The following is a 17,501-nucleotide window of genomic DNA, read 5'->3' as shown; positions in this document are numbered from 1 at the left end:
GAGGGGCCGGCCATTTGCAATCAGCATTTTCTCCTCCTCCTTCCCTCACTCACCACACCCGAACACAAGCTGAGGAAAACTCAGGTTTATAGATACAGATAAGATTTGATAACATTGAAGGTGAATATACAAGACCCAAGGCTTTTATTTAAACTATGCCTTGCAGTGTGTCTTGGTGAAGACAGGGCTGAACTTAGCTGTGTAGAAGTACTAGGACACCCTCTCAGTGTGTTATTGTTCGTGTAACAACAGCCACAGAGTCATTTGACGGTTTTAAAAGCCTAACATAAGGCAGTAGGGGTGTGGTCACTTGTAAAGCCCTTAGCTGCTATTCCATCAGTCCTACTACAAAATACTAAAAATAAATGTTAATGTGAAGAGCAGCTGCTGTGCTGAGCACATACATGTTAATGTGAAGAGTGGAGACTGTGCTGGGCAAGCTGATAAACCAGTGACTTAGACGCTGGGTCTAATGCTGCTTCCTTAAAGTACTGGACCACAGTGACGGGGAGTGAGTGATAGGAATGTTTTTCTTTTCTTTCTTTTTTTTGGAAAGGGTCTCATGTAGCCCGGCTAACCTCAGACTTACTATGTCCCTGGGGTTGGCTTTGAATTGATAGTGCTGGCTGCCCTATGCTGGCGTTGGAGGTGTGTACCACCATGTCCACCTGAGAACATGGTTCTTATCAACAGTGATCCGGTGCTTGATTCTCCAGGATGTGGTGGGACTCTGGTAATTGGTAGGAGAGAAAGGACTGTCATCCATCCCAGGAACACCCCTCCACTCTGACTCTCAAACTCTAAAGTTTGTTAAGTTCGGGTTCCCTAAAGAGCCCCTGTTTGAAGTCATCACTGCCCTGTGTGTTTGCATCACAGAATTGAAGACTTGCCACCTCCCACTAAGAAGCTGACTCCAGAGCTGACGCCTTTAGTGCTCTTCACTGGGTTTGAGCCTGTTCAAGTTCAGCAGTACATTAAGGTGAAGTTGTGTTTAAAGGTTTTCAGCAGTGTCCTCTGCCTGGCTTGGCTTTACACTGGCCATTTATTAGCATAGCGCTTAGCAGGGGGATGTGAGCGCTCGGCTAGTATGCATGGAGTACCCTCATTGCTCAAGTGGCACTGGCAGTGATGGTTGATCAAGAACAGCCTGTCACACCTCCACTGATAGTGTTTATGAAGTATTGGTAGTTGCCTTGTTTACTGGCATTATTTTATAATTCGTTACTAGTTCTTTTGTTAACATAAAAAGTCTGGACCATGAGAATTTTTTTTATTATTATTAATTGGCTATTTTATTTACTTACATTTCAAATGTCCCCCTTCCCAGTCTTCCCTCTGCAAACTCTCTATCCCATTCCCTCTCCCTTTTGCCTCTAAGAGGGTGTTTCCCCACCCACCCACCCATCTACTCTCACCTCACCCCTCTAGCATCCCCCAACCTGGGGCAACAAGCCCCCACAGGACCAAAGGCTTCCCCTCTCATTGATGCCAGATATGGCCATCCTCAGCTACATATGTAGCTGGAGCCATGAACCCATCCATGTGTACTCATTGTCCTGACCCTCTGGACTTCTTTCCTGTCTGTTCCCATACCTGACCCTTAACACACACAATCACACCCTTTCCCTCTCCCTCCCAGTGTCCTCCCTTCTCCTACCTCCTGTGATTATTTTGTTCCCTCTTCTAAGTAGGATTGAGGCACCCATACTTTGGTCTTCCTTCTTTTTAAGCTTCATATGGTCAGTGAGTTGTATCATGGGTATTCTGAGCTTTTGGGCTAATATCCACTTATTAGTGAATACATATCATGTGTGTCCTTTTGGATCTGAGTTACCTCACTCAGGATATTTTCTAGTTCTGTCCATTTGCCTGCCAACTTCATGAAGTTATCAGTTTTAACAGCTGAGTATAGAGACTTCAGGCTTGAGAGGCACTGGGCCTCTAGGTTCTCTGAGAACATGGCCTTCCCATGATTGGGTCTCTGGGGAAGAAGGAGGGTACCCTGGGTAGGGTAGGTGGGTTGATAGAAATAATAGAACATTTGTAAATACACATTTTGAGAGACCATGGGAGGGATTGGTGGCATCTGGTGATTAGTAGTTTGGTTTTGGTGGAAGAGGGTCCAAAATTCACTGACTATGTGGTTAGAGTCATATACTTTCTATGTAAAATGTACTTTCTTCTTATGTGTACTTTCTTTGTGTTGTGTTGGGGGCAGGGTGTTGTACATGTGCCGCAGGGTACATCTGGAGGTCACAGGACAACTTGTAGGATTTGGCCCTCTCCTTCAACCATGTGGGTTCCAGGAATGGGGCTTTTTTGTCATCGATCTTGATGGCAACTGTCCTTACCCACTGAGCCATTTTGCCAGTCCCTCACCTTTTTTTTTTTTTTCAAGGAAGCATTTGCTAACACTGCTGTTAGAAATGTTATTTGTAGTCCTGCTCTAAAACCCGAGCAGGACTGTTGCATGGCCTTTGTTACATGTGTATACTTTGTGCTTTGCTTTTCCTCAAGAGTGCAGCTGAGGAAGGTGACATGTCACTCTCTGCTGACATGTGGTTCCCTTTCTGCTGTGTTTGTGGCTCCAGAAGCTGTACATTCTTGGTGGGGAAGTTGCTGAGTGCACGAAGAAGTGTACCCACCTCATTGCCAGCAAGGTGACACGCACAGTGAAATTCTTGACGGCCATCTCTGTAGTAAAGCACATTGTGACTCCGGACTGGCTGGAGGAGTGCTTCAAGCGCCAGACATTTATCGGTGCGTGCTGGGCAGGGCTGGGCTCCCCCTCCCCCTCTTCCCCCTCCCCCCTTCCCCTCCTCCCTCCCTCTTTCTTTCTTTCTTTCTTTCTTTCTTTCTTTCTTTCTTTCTTTCTTTCTTTCTTTCTTTCTTTCTTTCTTTCCTTCCTTCCTTCCTTCCTTCCTTCCTTCCTTCCTTCCTTCCTTCCTTCCTTCCTTTCTTTCTTTCTTTCTTTCTTTCTTTCTTTCTTTCTTTCTGGTTGTTGTTTTGAGACAGATTTTTTTCTGTGTAGTCCTGGCTACTGCCTGGCTAAAGGTGCTCGTTTTCAATGGTGAAATTGTGGATTTTTCTTGAATTTATCCAAGTATTTGTCTAGTTTGTTCTTTAACTACGTTGTATTTATTCATTTAATTAAGCTCATAAATTTATTGCCTATGACAGGGATTCCTTTGATTGACATCTTTCTATTCTGTAACAAGACATAAAGGTTTAGTCTTTGAATAGCCTCAAGGGAAAAGGCAAACTGCAGCCTTTGCTCGTAGTACATTTCATTTGGAAATTTCCCCTGTGATATCCAGTTCCCACTGTACTGTAAAGTCTTAGTAGACAAGAGCACCTAGTAGACAAGAATGGCCACATTCTTATTGAAGCCTGTTGGTGAGCAGCCTGTGGGAGCTCTATACACATGATGGCTCCTCCTGTTAGTTACACGGGGGGCTGCAGTGTGGTTCTAATAGAACATTTGCCTGTCTTATAGTTGTCTTAGTCAACATGTATTACCACAGACCCTCTTTGGTCCTTGTCTGCATGGAACCTGGTCTCTGGTTGCAGGTGAACAAGGAGTCTGCGGGAATTGACAGACAGACTCGACTCGAGGGAGTGCAGATCTGAATGTAATTTGTCAAATCGAGCATCAAACTTTTTATACAGAAGAAAATAGGGAAGTTGGGTGACACACTGGCAAAGTACAAAAAGGTTACTGGATTCTTACACAAAACAGAGGAATGCAAACACGGAAGGACTGGCAGGAACCAACTGGGATAAAATTCAATGTTAACAATTGGGATCAAAAACCTAAGGTCCACTTAATCTTAGAAGCCAGGGGCAAGGGCTTTGTGCCTTTGCCATAGTTCCTACTCTAGTCTATTGTATAGTCCACCTTCCCCCCTAGGCCATTGTAAATACGTATGTATGGATGTAACTCAGCTAGCTACCTATAGTTCTAAGTATCTACTCTGATTCCTCCTTAGATCACAAACTTCCTTCTTCCTAGATAATGGTAAATTTCTGTGTAGGGCAATGACTTAGCTATCCATGCCCAGGGTCAGATCAAGGACTGCCTAGAATCTAACTTAGCTATATGTCAAAATATCAATCCTTAGGCGCACTTGTAATAAAGCAATATTAAGGGAAAGCACACAGCTCCGTTTACCAACTAAAGCAAGGACATTGGAGCATTCTTTATACAGGATGTCACGATTCCAGGAGACTAAGTTTCCGTGAACTTTTCGCTTCGGGACAGTGCCCAGGTTTTCAGGGCCTGTCGCACTTGTCACTACTGTAGTGGATGTAGCAATTTATGTTGCTACAATGAAACATCATGACCAAAAGTAACCTGAGGAGGAAGAGTTTATACTTTCATATCACTGTTCATCACCCAAGGGAGTTATTAGGATGGGAACCCAAGCAGTGTAGGAACTTGAAAGCAGGAGCTGATGCAGAAGCCATGGAGGGATGCTACTTACTGGCTTGCTCCACATGACCTGTCCAGCTTGCTTTCTTATAGCACCCAGGACCTGGGGATGGCATCACCCCCCAAAATCTGAGCCCTTCCTAATAAAGAAAATGCCCTTCAGATTTACATACAGTTCCATCTTCTTCTGGGAACAATTTCCCAATTACCCCTTCTCTCAGATGATTCTAATGAGTGTCAAGTTGACATAAAAACAACCAGGACAATACCCAAGTCACAGGATGAGTGTGGCTGTGGGTTGTATGGCCTGCCTGCCTGTAGGCCTGGCTCTATTCAGGGTGCACCTTTCAGAGCACACACTGTTTTTGTTTTCCAGATGAGCAGAACTACATCCTTCGAGATGCTGAGGCAGAAGTGCTCTTCTCTTTCAGTCTGGAAGAGTCCTTAAAGCGAGCCCATGTCTCTCCCCTCTTTAAGGTATGCTGGTAAGGAAAGCCCCTACAGAACTGAGTAGATGTGGCAATGGTGATAGATAGGATCACCCAACTGTCCTTTCTATCTCATGACTACTTTCTGCAAGGGAGTGTAGTACAGCTTAATAGATATTGATGGGCTCTCACTGTGTAGCTAGATCAGACTGGGCTTGAACTTGCCACATAAATCAGGCTGGCCTCCAACTTACTAAGTATCCTCTTGTCTCCTGGGTACTGGGATTAAAGTAGTATGACACCATACTTGGTTTCAGGAACATTCTTTACTCTGATGGAAAAATTGTTACAATAATCTAAAAAGGAGATCAGTCATTGATAAGGGATCCAAGTGTGTGTTGATGAATAATTGAACTGATAAAAGACATTTCAGGTTTCAGGCTTTTTGTTTTGATTGTTTTATGCACCTAAGCTGGCCTCTAAATCTCGATCCTCCTGCCTCTACCTCCTTCCACACATCCTACTGTCACTGGCCTCCATAACCAGCTTGTTGGCTTTTGACTTTTAACAAACCTTAGAAGGCTGCTTGTGTTCCACTAGAGATGGTCCTTGGGAACATTCTGACTGAATGCTAAATAGAAAATTTAGGAGTTTGTATTTTTAATATTTGATAGATAAAAGGCTTCGGGCAGTTGGGAAGTAATCTTTTTGTTGTTTTTCTTTCCTTTTTTTTTTTTAATCAGAGAACTAAGTAGTCAATAAAACTCATCTGGTCTTTGGACGTCTTAGGAATGGTTTGGAAGCCAAGATTCAGTTTTACGTCCAGGGTCTGAGTTTTCCAGATGTTTACCTTTTTCTGTGAGAGTCTTGTTATAGCCTCGGGAAGAATCAGCACGAGTATGGCTTCCTTTCCTGTTTGTAGCTGAATTGCGGCTGCTGCTCCCCTGCTGGGCAGACATCTATGGCCAAATTCTGCGCTACATTGGAATTTTATACAGACTGGCAAAAGTGTGCCCTCATCCTGCTTTGGCATAAGTGTGTTCTGGTCCTTGTAGATGGCTGTAAAGTTTAGGCTCCAGTTCTTCTCAGCACTTCTCAGCAGCTCCGAGAAATAAGACTCAGACTCAAAATATATTTACAAATACTTGGCCATATTAGTTAGGCTCTTCTCTGACTAGATCATTTTAACTTATATTCTGACACGCAGCTGGTTACCTCTGCTCAGGTACCATGCATCCATCTCCTCACATCTTTCTCAGCAAATCTCCTGTGCTTGGCTCTGTCCCAAAATTCTTTCTGCCTCCTGGATGTCCCACCTATTTTCTGCCTAAGCCATAGGCCATAGTCTTTTTAATTGACAGGTGTGGCATCCATACAATACACAAGATTTTCTCTATAATTTCCCCTTTTAGTACAATAAAAGGCCCTTTTTCTTTCAATATGAATTGAATATAATTATAACAATTATGAAATGATAAGGTATGATATACATTAACAATGTCCACCCACAGTATTCGGCAATTAAGGAAAAATTTCTATTATCTATCCTACCTTAGATTATCAACCTAAAAACATATTCTTGGACCTAGAATATCATCTTAAATCCTAAACAATTTAAGCTTATAGTAAGATTCTGACTATCTAGTCTTCAACCCCATCAGAGACCTGAAAAGGAATAAATATTAACTGAATACTCACGAAGTGCAGGGATGCAGCTTCCAAACGTTATATAAATGACAGTGATAGCTGACTGCCTAGACAGACTCTAGTGTTGTCCCTATAACATTGAGCATCCATCCATTCAGATTTTTTGTGAAGCATGAATTATGAAGGACTTACATATGTGTCTTAGCAGAGCTTGCCAGTCAACTTCCTGCGTCCATTTGTCCTTTATGCACAGATTTCTCTGAAGTTGAAGTATGGACATTTTCTCTGCCTAGTGGCTAGCTTGTCACAATTGAAGCAACTCCATATGGAGGTTATCGATACACATCATCTTCTTTGACATGGAATGGGGGTACTGTCGGGAGCAGACCTGTCTCATAGTCAAAAGATCTTTTAATAATGAGATAATTATAAATGCTATATTCTGTGTATGTCTGAAATTTTTGAAGTCTAATTATCTGCAGTATATCTGAATTGTCAAACATTGTTTATTCTTAGCTATTAATTATCTGAATATCTTAGGGTTTCCATTGCTATGAACAGACACCATGACCAATGCAACTCTTATAAGGAAAACATTAAATTGGGGCTAGCTTACAGGTTCAGAGGTTCAGTCCATTATCAAGGCAAGAAGCATGGCAGCATGCAGGCAGGCATGGAGCAAGAGGAGCTGAAAAATCTACATCTTGTTTCAAAGTGAAACAGTACAAGGCTGGCTCCTGAGGCAACTAGGAGGAAGGTCTCAAAGCCCATTCTCACAGTGACATACTTCTTCCAAGAAGCCACACCTCCTAATAGTGCCACTCCCTGGGCTAAGCATGTACAAACCACCATACTGAATAACTTTGAAAAATTTTATTGTAATTAACTAAACTGGTACCCAATATGACCATGAGTTTGACTGACTATTGTATTTCTTAGCCTAACAGTTTGAGGACTCAAGGTCCATGGGCGATGCATATATAGCTGAAGTTCCGGTTAGAGACATCTTTATGTCTCAGCCAGGTTCAGAGCTGTTCCTATGTAGAGGAATCAGCAAATGATGTTGTTACCTGTTCTATTGGTCTTCTTGATTTCTTTCTTTCTGTCTGTAGCTAAGATCTTTCTTTGGGGGGCGGGGGATGTCTTCTTCTATCAAATCTGATTTTTTATTAATTTGGATGGAATCCATAGTTTTTCTTTTCCTGTAGAAACAAGAGCATATTCTCTCCCCCAATGTAAGAATTTTGTTTAACCTGCCTTTAAGAAACAATGTATCATCTACCTTACTTGCCTTGGATTTCCCTTGTAATCACCTTTTACAACCCAAGCTATTAAATAGCTATACTTAAATTATGTACTCTTCTGTGTCCCTGACCTAAGAGTGATAGCTGTGTGCTTCAACGTGTGTTCTGATCATCTTTGCTGGAAACAGCAGATGGGCTGGAAGCTATCTTAGAAACAAATATCCATCATTAATGTTGAACATACCATTTGGATACTGCTTGATCTATAGTCATGTTAGCAATACTGTCTGTTGCCTGGATCATTGGGCATTGGTTGGAGTCAGCTAAAGATTTCTGTGAAATCATTGTTCCTTCTGTATATGATGGTTTTTTTTTTTTTTTTTTTTTTTTTAATGCTGCTCAATAAAGAGGAGAGGAAAACCCTTTGTGAGGGACAGAAGCAGACTCGGGGACAGGGACAGATTTCCAAGATACCCTTCAGGCAGGCACAGATTCAGATTTATACAATAGAAAGGAGAGGATGGAAGACACAGGGAGAGAGTTGAAATTCTGAACCTTTTGGTTAAGTGACATCAAGGAAAGTGTTTTGATTTTTTGTCCTTATTGCAACACCAATGTCTTTTCAGACTCTTGAGTTATAAATGTGTTCAGAATGACCACGGCATCTAAATGTAGTTATTTTTCCTGACCACAGGCCATGTGGTCCATGTGGGAAATGTTCAACTAACCCCTCTGTGAGCTAACCCTCTCTGTGGGCTAACCCCTCTGTGAGCTAACCCCTCTGTGAGCTAACCCTCTCTGTGAGCTAACCCCTCTGTGGGCTAACCACTCTGTGAGCTAACCCTCTCTGTGGGCTAACCCCCTCTGTGAGCTAACCCTCTCTGTGAGCTAACCCCTCTGTGAGCTAACCACTCTGTGGACTAACCCCTCTGTGAGCTAACCCCTTCTGTGGGCTAACCCACTCTGTGAGCTAACTCCCTTTGTGAGCTAACCCCTCTGTGGGCTAACCCTCTCTGTGAGCTAACCCCCTCTGTGGACTGGCCCCTTCTGTGGGCTAACCCCCTCTGAGCTAACCCCCTCTGTGGATTGACGCTTTCTGTGAGTTAACCCCCTCTGTGAGCTAACCCCCCTGTGGGGGTGGGGGTGCAGAAGATAGGGAGCTAGTGGGGAACTTAACCTTCATAGTTCTAGAAAATTAAGATATCTTGTAATAAAATCTCAGTAGAGCAGGTGTTCTCTACTTTAATTTTGAGATAAGAGTCAGACAGATCTGGGATTTCATGGCCAGCCTGCTCTATATAGAAATTCTAGAGCTACACAGACAACCTGTTGGAAAAAACAAAGCCCCAAGAAAGCTTTATGAAAAGTTGCATGCAATTAAAAACATTTAAAAGATATGTTTCTGTTTACTTCTAGACAAAGTATTTCTATATCACCCCTGGCATCTGCCCAAGCCTTGCAACTATGAAGGCAATTGTAGAGTGTGCAGGGGGAAAGGTGCTAGCCAAGCAGCCGTCCTTCCGGAAGCTCATGGAGCACAAGCAGAATAAGGTGAGAGCAGAGCCCCGAGACGCCAGTGCTGTGCCTTGTGGGTGCTTCTCCCTCGCCCTCACTCAGAGCTCATTCTCTCTTTCCCTAGAGTCTTTCAGAGATCATTTTAATATCCTGTGAGAACGACCTGCACTTATGTCGCGAGTACTTTGCCAGGGGAATAGGTATGGCTCCGTGCACCTCTACACTGACCTGTGAGTGTTCTCAGTGGCCTTGTCCTAACAGTTTTGGTTCTGTTCCTTCAGATGTTCACAATGCGGAGTTTGTCCTGACTGGAGTACTCACACAGACACTGGACTATGAATCATATCCTTTACGAAGGCGCATTGCAGGGACAGGTGAGGCTGAAGGCGCATTTGCAAGTTAAAAAGGGGCATCATGGTTCTGGTCTCCAGACTTTTTCCTTGCTATTACAGGTGACCTGCCTATTTAGCTTACATAGGTGTTGAAGGATTTTACAGTTTGACCCCATAGAAAAAGATGGGAGTCTATGCCTGAGGGCTATTCCACCCTCCACAGCCATGAGGTGGGAAGTGACACAGCTTGATATGGCATTATAGTTAAGGTACAGATGTGGCTGGGTCTGTGTTGAACAGCTAAGGTTTTTCAGGCTCCCAGGGAGGAAGCCTGTCAGTTTACAGTCTGTATCACTAAATCTCAGCTATTAGTTTTAGAAGGACTCAGATTTTGTTTTTCTTTTTTTTTTAAGATTTATTTTATTTATATGTATGAGAACACTGTTGCTGTCTTAAGACACACCAGAAGAGGGCATCAAATCTTGTTACAGATGGTTGTGAGCCACCATGTGGTTGCTGGGAATTGAACTCCAGACCTCTGGAAGAGCAGTCAGTGCTCTTAACCACTGAGCCATCTCTCCAGCCCAGGGCACAGATACTTGAGAGGAGGTTTTACTTTATTGCATGCTGGCCTGGCACCCTGTGGCCTGGGCTGACTTCATAGGGATCACCTTGAGTGCCAGGATTTCAGGCATGAGCCACTGTGCCCAGCTGAGGTGGTTACTTTAATGTGTGAAAAGCCCCCAGATTAGAGTGATGTCATTATTGGTCCTCCATCTGTGTGGTGTCACCCAGCTGAGTGCATTTACCAAACACTTCCTCTTAGCCCCGAGAGCTCAGTAAACAGAGCTAGATGACATAGCTTGGTGGCCGTAGGAGCTAGCAGGAGTCCCTGGCAGGGATCTTCCTCCAAGCAGACTGAGCTGGACAGTGACAGGAGGCAGGTGTGCTGTAGCATCTGGTCTTTATACAGCACATCCTCTGATGACTTCTCCAGGCTTCTCCAGACTTCTTCTTAACACTGCTTGCACTTGAGAACATGGTAGAGCTGCTTCTCAGGTTACATTGGTCAACTGAAGACCTGCCCATGCCTATTGCCCAGTGGTTCTCAACCTGTGGGTGTCAACTCCTTTAGGGTCAAATGAACCTTTCACAGGAATTGCATATCAGATATTTACATTACAATTCATAACACTAGTAAAAATTACAGTTATAAAGTAGCAATGAAAATAATTTGGTGGTTGAGGCTCACCACAACATGAGGTATTTAATGGTTTGCAGTTTTAAGAATTTTGAAGATCACTGCTGCTCTCAATGTTGCCCACATAAGACACTTAGGGTGACAGCTCTCTTAAGGACATGTTTTTGTGGTGGCTTTGGGGACAGGAAACCAGGAATGTAATGTGCTTGGATTAGGCTTTAGCTATGACCTAAGCAGGGTGCCTCCACTCAGCCACCCATGTGGCAGATAGAGAGCCTATGCCATGGGTGTTGGAGTTTGCAACAGGACAAGATAGCTTGAATACAGAAGGAGGTGGTCTCTAGAACTACATGGGGGGACTCTGGCCTAATGTGGCCCTGCTACCTTGTGTGTGAAAACCATTTTCCTCAATGAGGCCACATATAAATTTAACTGATGGCCTCTTGCTGCTGCTAGCCTGGAGCCTGGAGCACAAGGGTAGCTGCTGGCAGCATGAACCAGGACTCCCTCCCCGCAGAGGGCTTGTTTTCCAGCTCTGCCTTAGGGAGAGACCTCGACCAGGAAGACAGATGTAATACTGACTGCATCGTGTTAAGATGTGTGATCTTATTCTAGGAAACATAAATTATGTTTTGTATTATATGCCTAAGAGCCCACATTAAGTCTTCTGATTAATTTGCCAGGTTTTTAATGTGTTTTCAGAAAGCTGTGTGAAATTTCATCTACAAATAAAAATGATGTAAATAAGACTTTGCTGTCTAAATTATGGCTGTTAAAGATATGAAATGTTTTGTACTTTGATTATTTTTATTTCTTACACTTTTCTTTTATATTGATAACTTGCTCACAGTTAAATAAATGTACTTTTGAACTTAGAATTGGGTGATTATTTAAAATTTCATATTCTTTGCATAACATAAATGATTTTCAACAAGCTGGATAGCATTTTGATAAATTTCACAGCAGAGTATTTTTGAAGTAACTTTTCTCCTGGAGAAATAAGTTTTGATAGTATTTCATAAATAGTCACCTCTTACTGATATGGCAAGGGGGCTCCAGACAGGTGGACTGGAAGCCTGGACAGCCACTAAATGCAAACTGTGAGCCTGTTCCCAGCCTGGGCAGAGCCTACCCTACTGTACTGATGTTGTACTCCAAAGCATGGTGGGGACAGTGCTCTGTTCTACGGGAAGGCCCGGTGTCTTTTGCCTACATGTTTCCTGGCTAGCCCTGATCTCTGGTGACTTTGCATAGGACTGTTACTATCTGCAGAAACATCCTTCTGTTGGACATTCCTTGTGGCAGGTGTGTCTTCACAGGCTGCTTTGGAGAGGCTGTCTAAGCAACCTGAGAGACTTCCTACAGAGCTGGCCTTTATCTGGTTGAAGTTGTCACTATGAAATACTTCCAAATGTGGAAATTGGGGTGAGCAGAAGAAGAGCTCTGTACGTGGGGACAGTCGGATTTGCCAGCATGCCACATGCCATCCTGTGTCCTTGATCCTAGAACAAAGTGGATGTAGATTCAATAGCCTTCTCTGTGGAATGTCACACATCTGTTACCTGTGCAGGAGACAGGATGTTTCTTTAAGAGAGATATGACTGATTTTTTTTTTTTTCTGGTTTTTCGAGACAGGGTTTCTCTGTGTAGCTCTGGCTGTCCTGGAACTCACTTTGTAGACCAGGCTGGCCTCGAACTCAGAAATCCACCTGCCTCTGCCTCTCAAGTGCTGGGATTAAAGGCGTGGGCCACCACGCCCAGCTTGATTTTTTTTTTTATTTATGTGTATGAGTACTCTGTTGCTGTCTTCAGACACTCCAGAAGAGGGCATCCAATTCCAATTCCATTACAGATGGTAATGAGCCACCATGTGGTTGCTGGGAATTGAACTCAGGACCTCTGGAAGAGCAGTCAGCGCTCTTCCAGCCCTTGATTAACCTTTCAATTAGCATCTTCTGTAAGCTGCCAAGAAATGCAACTTGAGGAGCTGTCCAGAACCACAGCTTACACAGCTGTTCCACCCGAGGTTGGCTGGGAGGGCAAGGTGACAAACAAATGCTGGTTATGAAGTAAATCAGAAAGGTGGTGGTTTCAAAAATGGTGCACATCTGGAGTGCCAACAGTCGAATGCTGAGATACAGTGTTCTACATGGCAGACCCTGGGCTATCCAGGGCTACATGGGTGAGATCCTGTCTCAAAAAGTAAATAATTATATTTTGCCCACATTGTTTAAAATACAGTTAACTCTTTTCTGGTAATTGTATCTGTTTTTAATTAATGTTTTATAACATCAAAGTTTCAGTCTCTGACCCCTAGGTACATGTTAGTGCTCAGCTGGTTACGTTTGATGGTGAACAGTCATCATGAATACATCACTTGTAGTCCTGTGATTTGCAACACTGGCCAGAGGTAGTAGGTGGAAGGTTAGTGGCAGGACTCAGGGGGTGTGTTCAAACCATTACAGAATGGTTTCATTGTTTCCTGAAGTTAAAGGGGAGTGACCTGTGCGGTTTTGGTTTGGTTTGGGAGGAAAGAGTGCCTTGGCACTCTTTGATAGTCTTTAAAGATCTGGTAGTCTTTAGTCTTGGAGTCTGGAGTGTCAGGAACCATCACCACACACCATCAGTGGGTTTTCAACAAAGTGCTTAAGTTGCATAGGAAAGTTTCTAGTAGAAGCTGCACAGCTTGCTTCCTTTAAACATTTTTACTGGAAATTGGAACACAGTTCATCAGAAGGTATCTGTCCTGGGCACCTTCTGAGAGTGCTGTTTCACTCCACAAAGCATTTGTGTAATAATAAAAAAAAAAAATCAGTATTAAAGTCCTGATGCTGAGAGTCTAAAGTGAGCCTGTTCTCACAATTTCTGTCCCCCACCCCAGGTTCAGACCCCTTCTCATGCTTCACAATGGCTGCTGTGTCCCTGGTGCCATAGACACAAGCAGCTTCAACTCTTGTTTTTCTCAAAAACAGGTCAAAGAAAGTGACTGTGTGCCAGAGCACATGTACACGCTGGGGCAACCTGGAGATGATGGAGGAGCTGGCTCTTCTGCTCTGTGGGTCCCAGAGAGGAAACTCAGGCCGTCCCTTCTTTTACTTCTTTATCTTACAGGCTGGCCTCAGGCTTGCTCTGCCCCAGAGGATAATCCCGAGTCTGGTCCTCCCTGCCTCCATCTGATGCTAGAGCTGCGTCAATGTCTCTTACTTGCCAGCGCTCTGTGGTCCTAGGGATTGACCGCAGGACTTGATGCATGGCCAGCAAACACCCCAGCAATCACATCCCCAGCTCTCCTGTTTGCTTGCTTCTTGTCCTTGCTCACTGTACTGCAGACCTGTTCCCAGTGTACACTCGCCCACTGCCAACAGCTGCCTCCCCTCCATCTGTTTTAGCAGGATTTTGATCGTCCACACCAGTCTTCCCCCTGGTTAGTTGATGAGCAGTTTCCTCGAAATAAGGTTGTGCTTGTGTAGTCAGGCTAGAAAGAAAACACGAGTTGTGTCCTTGAGTCAAATCTCACTTGCGACACACCCTGTCCACCCTTGCCAGCCACTCTTCTGCCTCTGGCTAATCCTAAATCAGAATGCTCAGTTCCTATGTGTCAGGCTTTTCTAGGTACTGAGTCGTGTGCACCTTTCCCCCCACTTTCCTGCTGCTTGTTTTCTGTGCCCTTTCTGGTAGGCTGTCATGGACCCTGGCAGGCTTATGGTTGCCTTTTGGGCTTGCCTGTTGTAATCTGGTTTCTTGTCTGCTTTGGAAAAGCCTACGAGAGAGGCTTGATGCTCTATGGGAGGAAGACTAGTTTGAAGGAATGTCTGGTTTATTCATAGAATTGATGACTGCCACATGCTATCAGTGGCATATGGACACATGGGCAGAGTGAAGGCTAAGTCCTTGAAGTGGTGAGTTTATTCTGGGCTAATCAGGTGATCCAGTAGAACCCCATATGCCCTGAGAAAGGGGCCCAAGAGATGAGAAGAGAGGGTTTAGCCTGTGTTAATATCTGGATGCTGTACTGAGAGCCACACAACACCTTCACCCCACAGAGGTGGCACACAGCAGAGGCAGGCAGCTGGAGTATGAGGATCTACAAGTTTGAGGAATGGTGGCCAGAGTAAACAGAAGACAATTGTCCCCTGGCATCTCTGCAGACTGTGGACCTCTGCGGTTTCTTTTGTTGTTTTTGTTTCTTTTAAGACAGGAACTCAACTGTGTAGCCCAGGTTGGCCTCAAGCTTGTGATCCTCTTACTCCAGCTTCCCAAGTGCTAGAGAGTTAAAGGCATGCATTACCATGCTGAGGGATGACCTCTTAGTTTCTGTCTAGTAAGACCCAGCCTTCTGATTACAGAAATGTAAGAGAATGGGGTTTTTATTTCAAGCCACTGCCTTCACTGTTAACAGTTCCCAGGAGTAACAGAAGGATGTGGGTAAAATTGTTAAAGTCTGCTCTATGTTTCTGGCAGATGTGTGCATGCCTCTGCATTGCCCAAGAACACTAGATTCATGAATGAAAAGACACACACACACCCTTTATGTTTTAAACTAGCCCAGTGGCTGGGCCAATCCTGAACCTCCACATGGCTAACACACTCTGTGCTGAGTCCTCACCCAGCTCCTTAGATGGGGACTGTAGTCAGCAAGGGAGTTTTGGTAACTGGGTTGTATGGGGCCTAGTTTATTTTAGTCTGGTTCTATCCTTTGTTTTTGCTTTTCCTATAGCATCTTTCCACTTTCTAGCTATGCAGACAAGGCTGGCTTTGAACTCCTGAACATCCTTTTTTTTTTTTTTTTTTTTTGTTTCCTGAGTGCTACACATGTGCTCTAACTGGGGCCTCAAGAAGAGAAGATAGCATATGGAAAGATAGCCATGTAATAGAACAGGGGGACGGCTGATACAAGCCAGGAATTGGAATCACAGGTCGCACTTTGACCTTAGACTTGAGCCTCCTGCACTGTGAGCAACAGCTTCCCACAGGCTTAGTCCAGACATGCTGTACTTTACTATGATAGACAAGAGATTAGGCAGACATGGCCACCTTTCTGCCCCAACTGCTACCCTTGAGGACCCATTCTCCTGGTGTCCAGGTGAGGCCTTGGCCTCTTCAGTTTCCTGCCACAACTTGGACCTGGAGCAGGTACTGGCCAGGCAGATCTCAAGTGCAGATAAGTCAGTACAGGGTCCCAAATCCTGACATATCGGGGCATCCCAGTGACCTCCTAAGATGGACATGTCAGGGCCACAGCACTGTGTTTTAACCTAATCAGAAAGTTGCTGCCCTTGGGGGCATGCCCTGGACATCAGATCCTGTCCAGTAAGGCTTGCCTGAGAACTATCTTTTTCTCCCTGGTCCCTGCTTTAGCAAAGAAAAGTGTGTGTGTGTGTGTGTGTGTGTCCGTCTGGGTGCAGTAGCACTGCCACGTGGGGGTTGGTGGCTTCTGAAAACTAGATGTCCTTGTCCTGGGACCATCACTGCCTGCTTCAAACCCACCTGTGAGACCCAGACCAGAATGTGGCCTTTGTTGCCACCTGCTGGCCAATCTCATGACAGTTTGAACAGCTCCACCATCCTCAGCTTTACCAGTATCCGTGCTGGACAGCTCCCAGGGCCTGACCAAAACCAGGTGCTCTCTGTGGTCCTGATTAGCTGCCTATAGGCAGCATTCACAGACCCTCAGAGCTTTGCCCTCTGCCTGTGAAGGCCAATCTGCTCCTAGCTACTTGATCCCCATCTCAGGATCCAGAAGTCAGCATTTCCAGGCCTTCTCTGTAGCAGAGGCTACAGTGCCATGGTGGGTCCCTTCCTTGGATGCTAAGACCAGTAAACATGGTGAGAAGGCATGGCTGGTCACCTTGCAGGATATGGAGCAGAATGGGACTCACACGCATCTGATGACTCAGGGTTCCCTGTGATGGGCAGTATCTTCCCAGGCTACTGTGACCAGGACCTAGTGATGAGCCCTTCCCTTCTTCAGGTCATATACAGACCCACTCCACCCAGGGCCTGAGATAGAGTTCATTTGAAATGGGAGCCTCCCTGATGAAGTGCCCAAATTGACAGAGTAGTGTTGATTTTCTCCTCTCAACTCCAGGGCCTGACAGTCATTGTCTTAACTTGGGTTACATAGGACTGGGAGTCTGCAGGTGTCCAGAAAGGAAACTCTTCAGACTGCCTCCGTTATCCTGGATCAGCTTGGAGAGTGTGATGCCAGGCAGTTATTGTCAGCATATTTAAAACAGTACAATTTGGGAAGAAGTTTCTGGGCAATGATTATCACTCCCATTCTGGGTACACAGTAGAGCTTAGGTGTGACTACATAGAAACTCCTTTAAAGAGTAAACATGAACATGAGGATGGGTTCTATAGCTAAAAGGCCTAGAATATAGTGTGGTCTCTGACAGCATAGAAATCAGTGAGCCACAAAGTACTTTTGGCATCTCCCCTAAGGATGGATTCTACTAAATGTGAGAAGATAAAGGTTTAGGGGGGAAGAGTCTAGGATAAACATTCTGGAAAAGGTCTGCATCCAAAGACAGCAAAAAGGTCACCAGGGTGTTAACAAAATCCACTCCCAGCCTTCCAGGCAGGAAACAAGCATTTTATCCCCTCTATTAAGGGAACACCCCTGCATGATTAACATTCCTAGTTCCCTTAGAGATCTGTGGGCAAAAAGACCTTTATGTTCCCAACAGGTAACAATCACTG

The 17,501-nt window shown here is 44.5% G+C and overlaps 1 protein-coding gene across 5 annotated transcripts in view; it reads left to right on the top strand.

The window, feature by feature from the left end:
* The window catches only part of Paxip1 (PAX interacting (with transcription-activation domain) protein 1), a 51,593-nt gene extending 37,950 nt beyond the window's left edge, over positions 1–13,643 (top strand). For 4 of the 5 annotated variants that reach the window (XM_006535758.4, XM_030254708.1, XM_030254709.1 and 1 more), the window contains 6 exons: positions 877–979; positions 2,592–2,760; positions 4,809–4,909; positions 9,168–9,302; positions 9,391–9,466; positions 9,548–11,677. In XM_006535758.4, the coding sequence (XP_006535821.1) occupies positions 877–979; positions 2,592–2,760; positions 4,809–4,909; positions 9,168–9,302; positions 9,391–9,466; positions 9,548–9,669 (706 nt within the window). In that variant the 3' untranslated portion in view covers positions 9,670–11,677. Of the gene's footprint in view, positions 1–876; positions 980–2,591; positions 2,761–4,808; positions 4,910–9,167; positions 9,303–9,390; positions 9,467–9,547 lie in introns of all 5 variants that reach the window. The other variant, NM_018878.3, reaches the window with a different exon arrangement.
* Positions 13,644–17,501: the final 3,858 nt, after the last annotated feature.

The sequence above is a fragment of the Mus musculus genome, chromosome 5 (assembly GCF_000001635.26).
Source record: "Mus musculus strain C57BL/6J chromosome 5, GRCm38.p6 C57BL/6J".
NCBI classification, from domain to species: domain Eukaryota; kingdom Metazoa; phylum Chordata; class Mammalia; order Rodentia; family Muridae; genus Mus; species Mus musculus.
The sequence above is the reverse complement of the archived record's forward strand: the minus strand, read 5'-3'. Positions and strand labels throughout refer to the sequence as shown.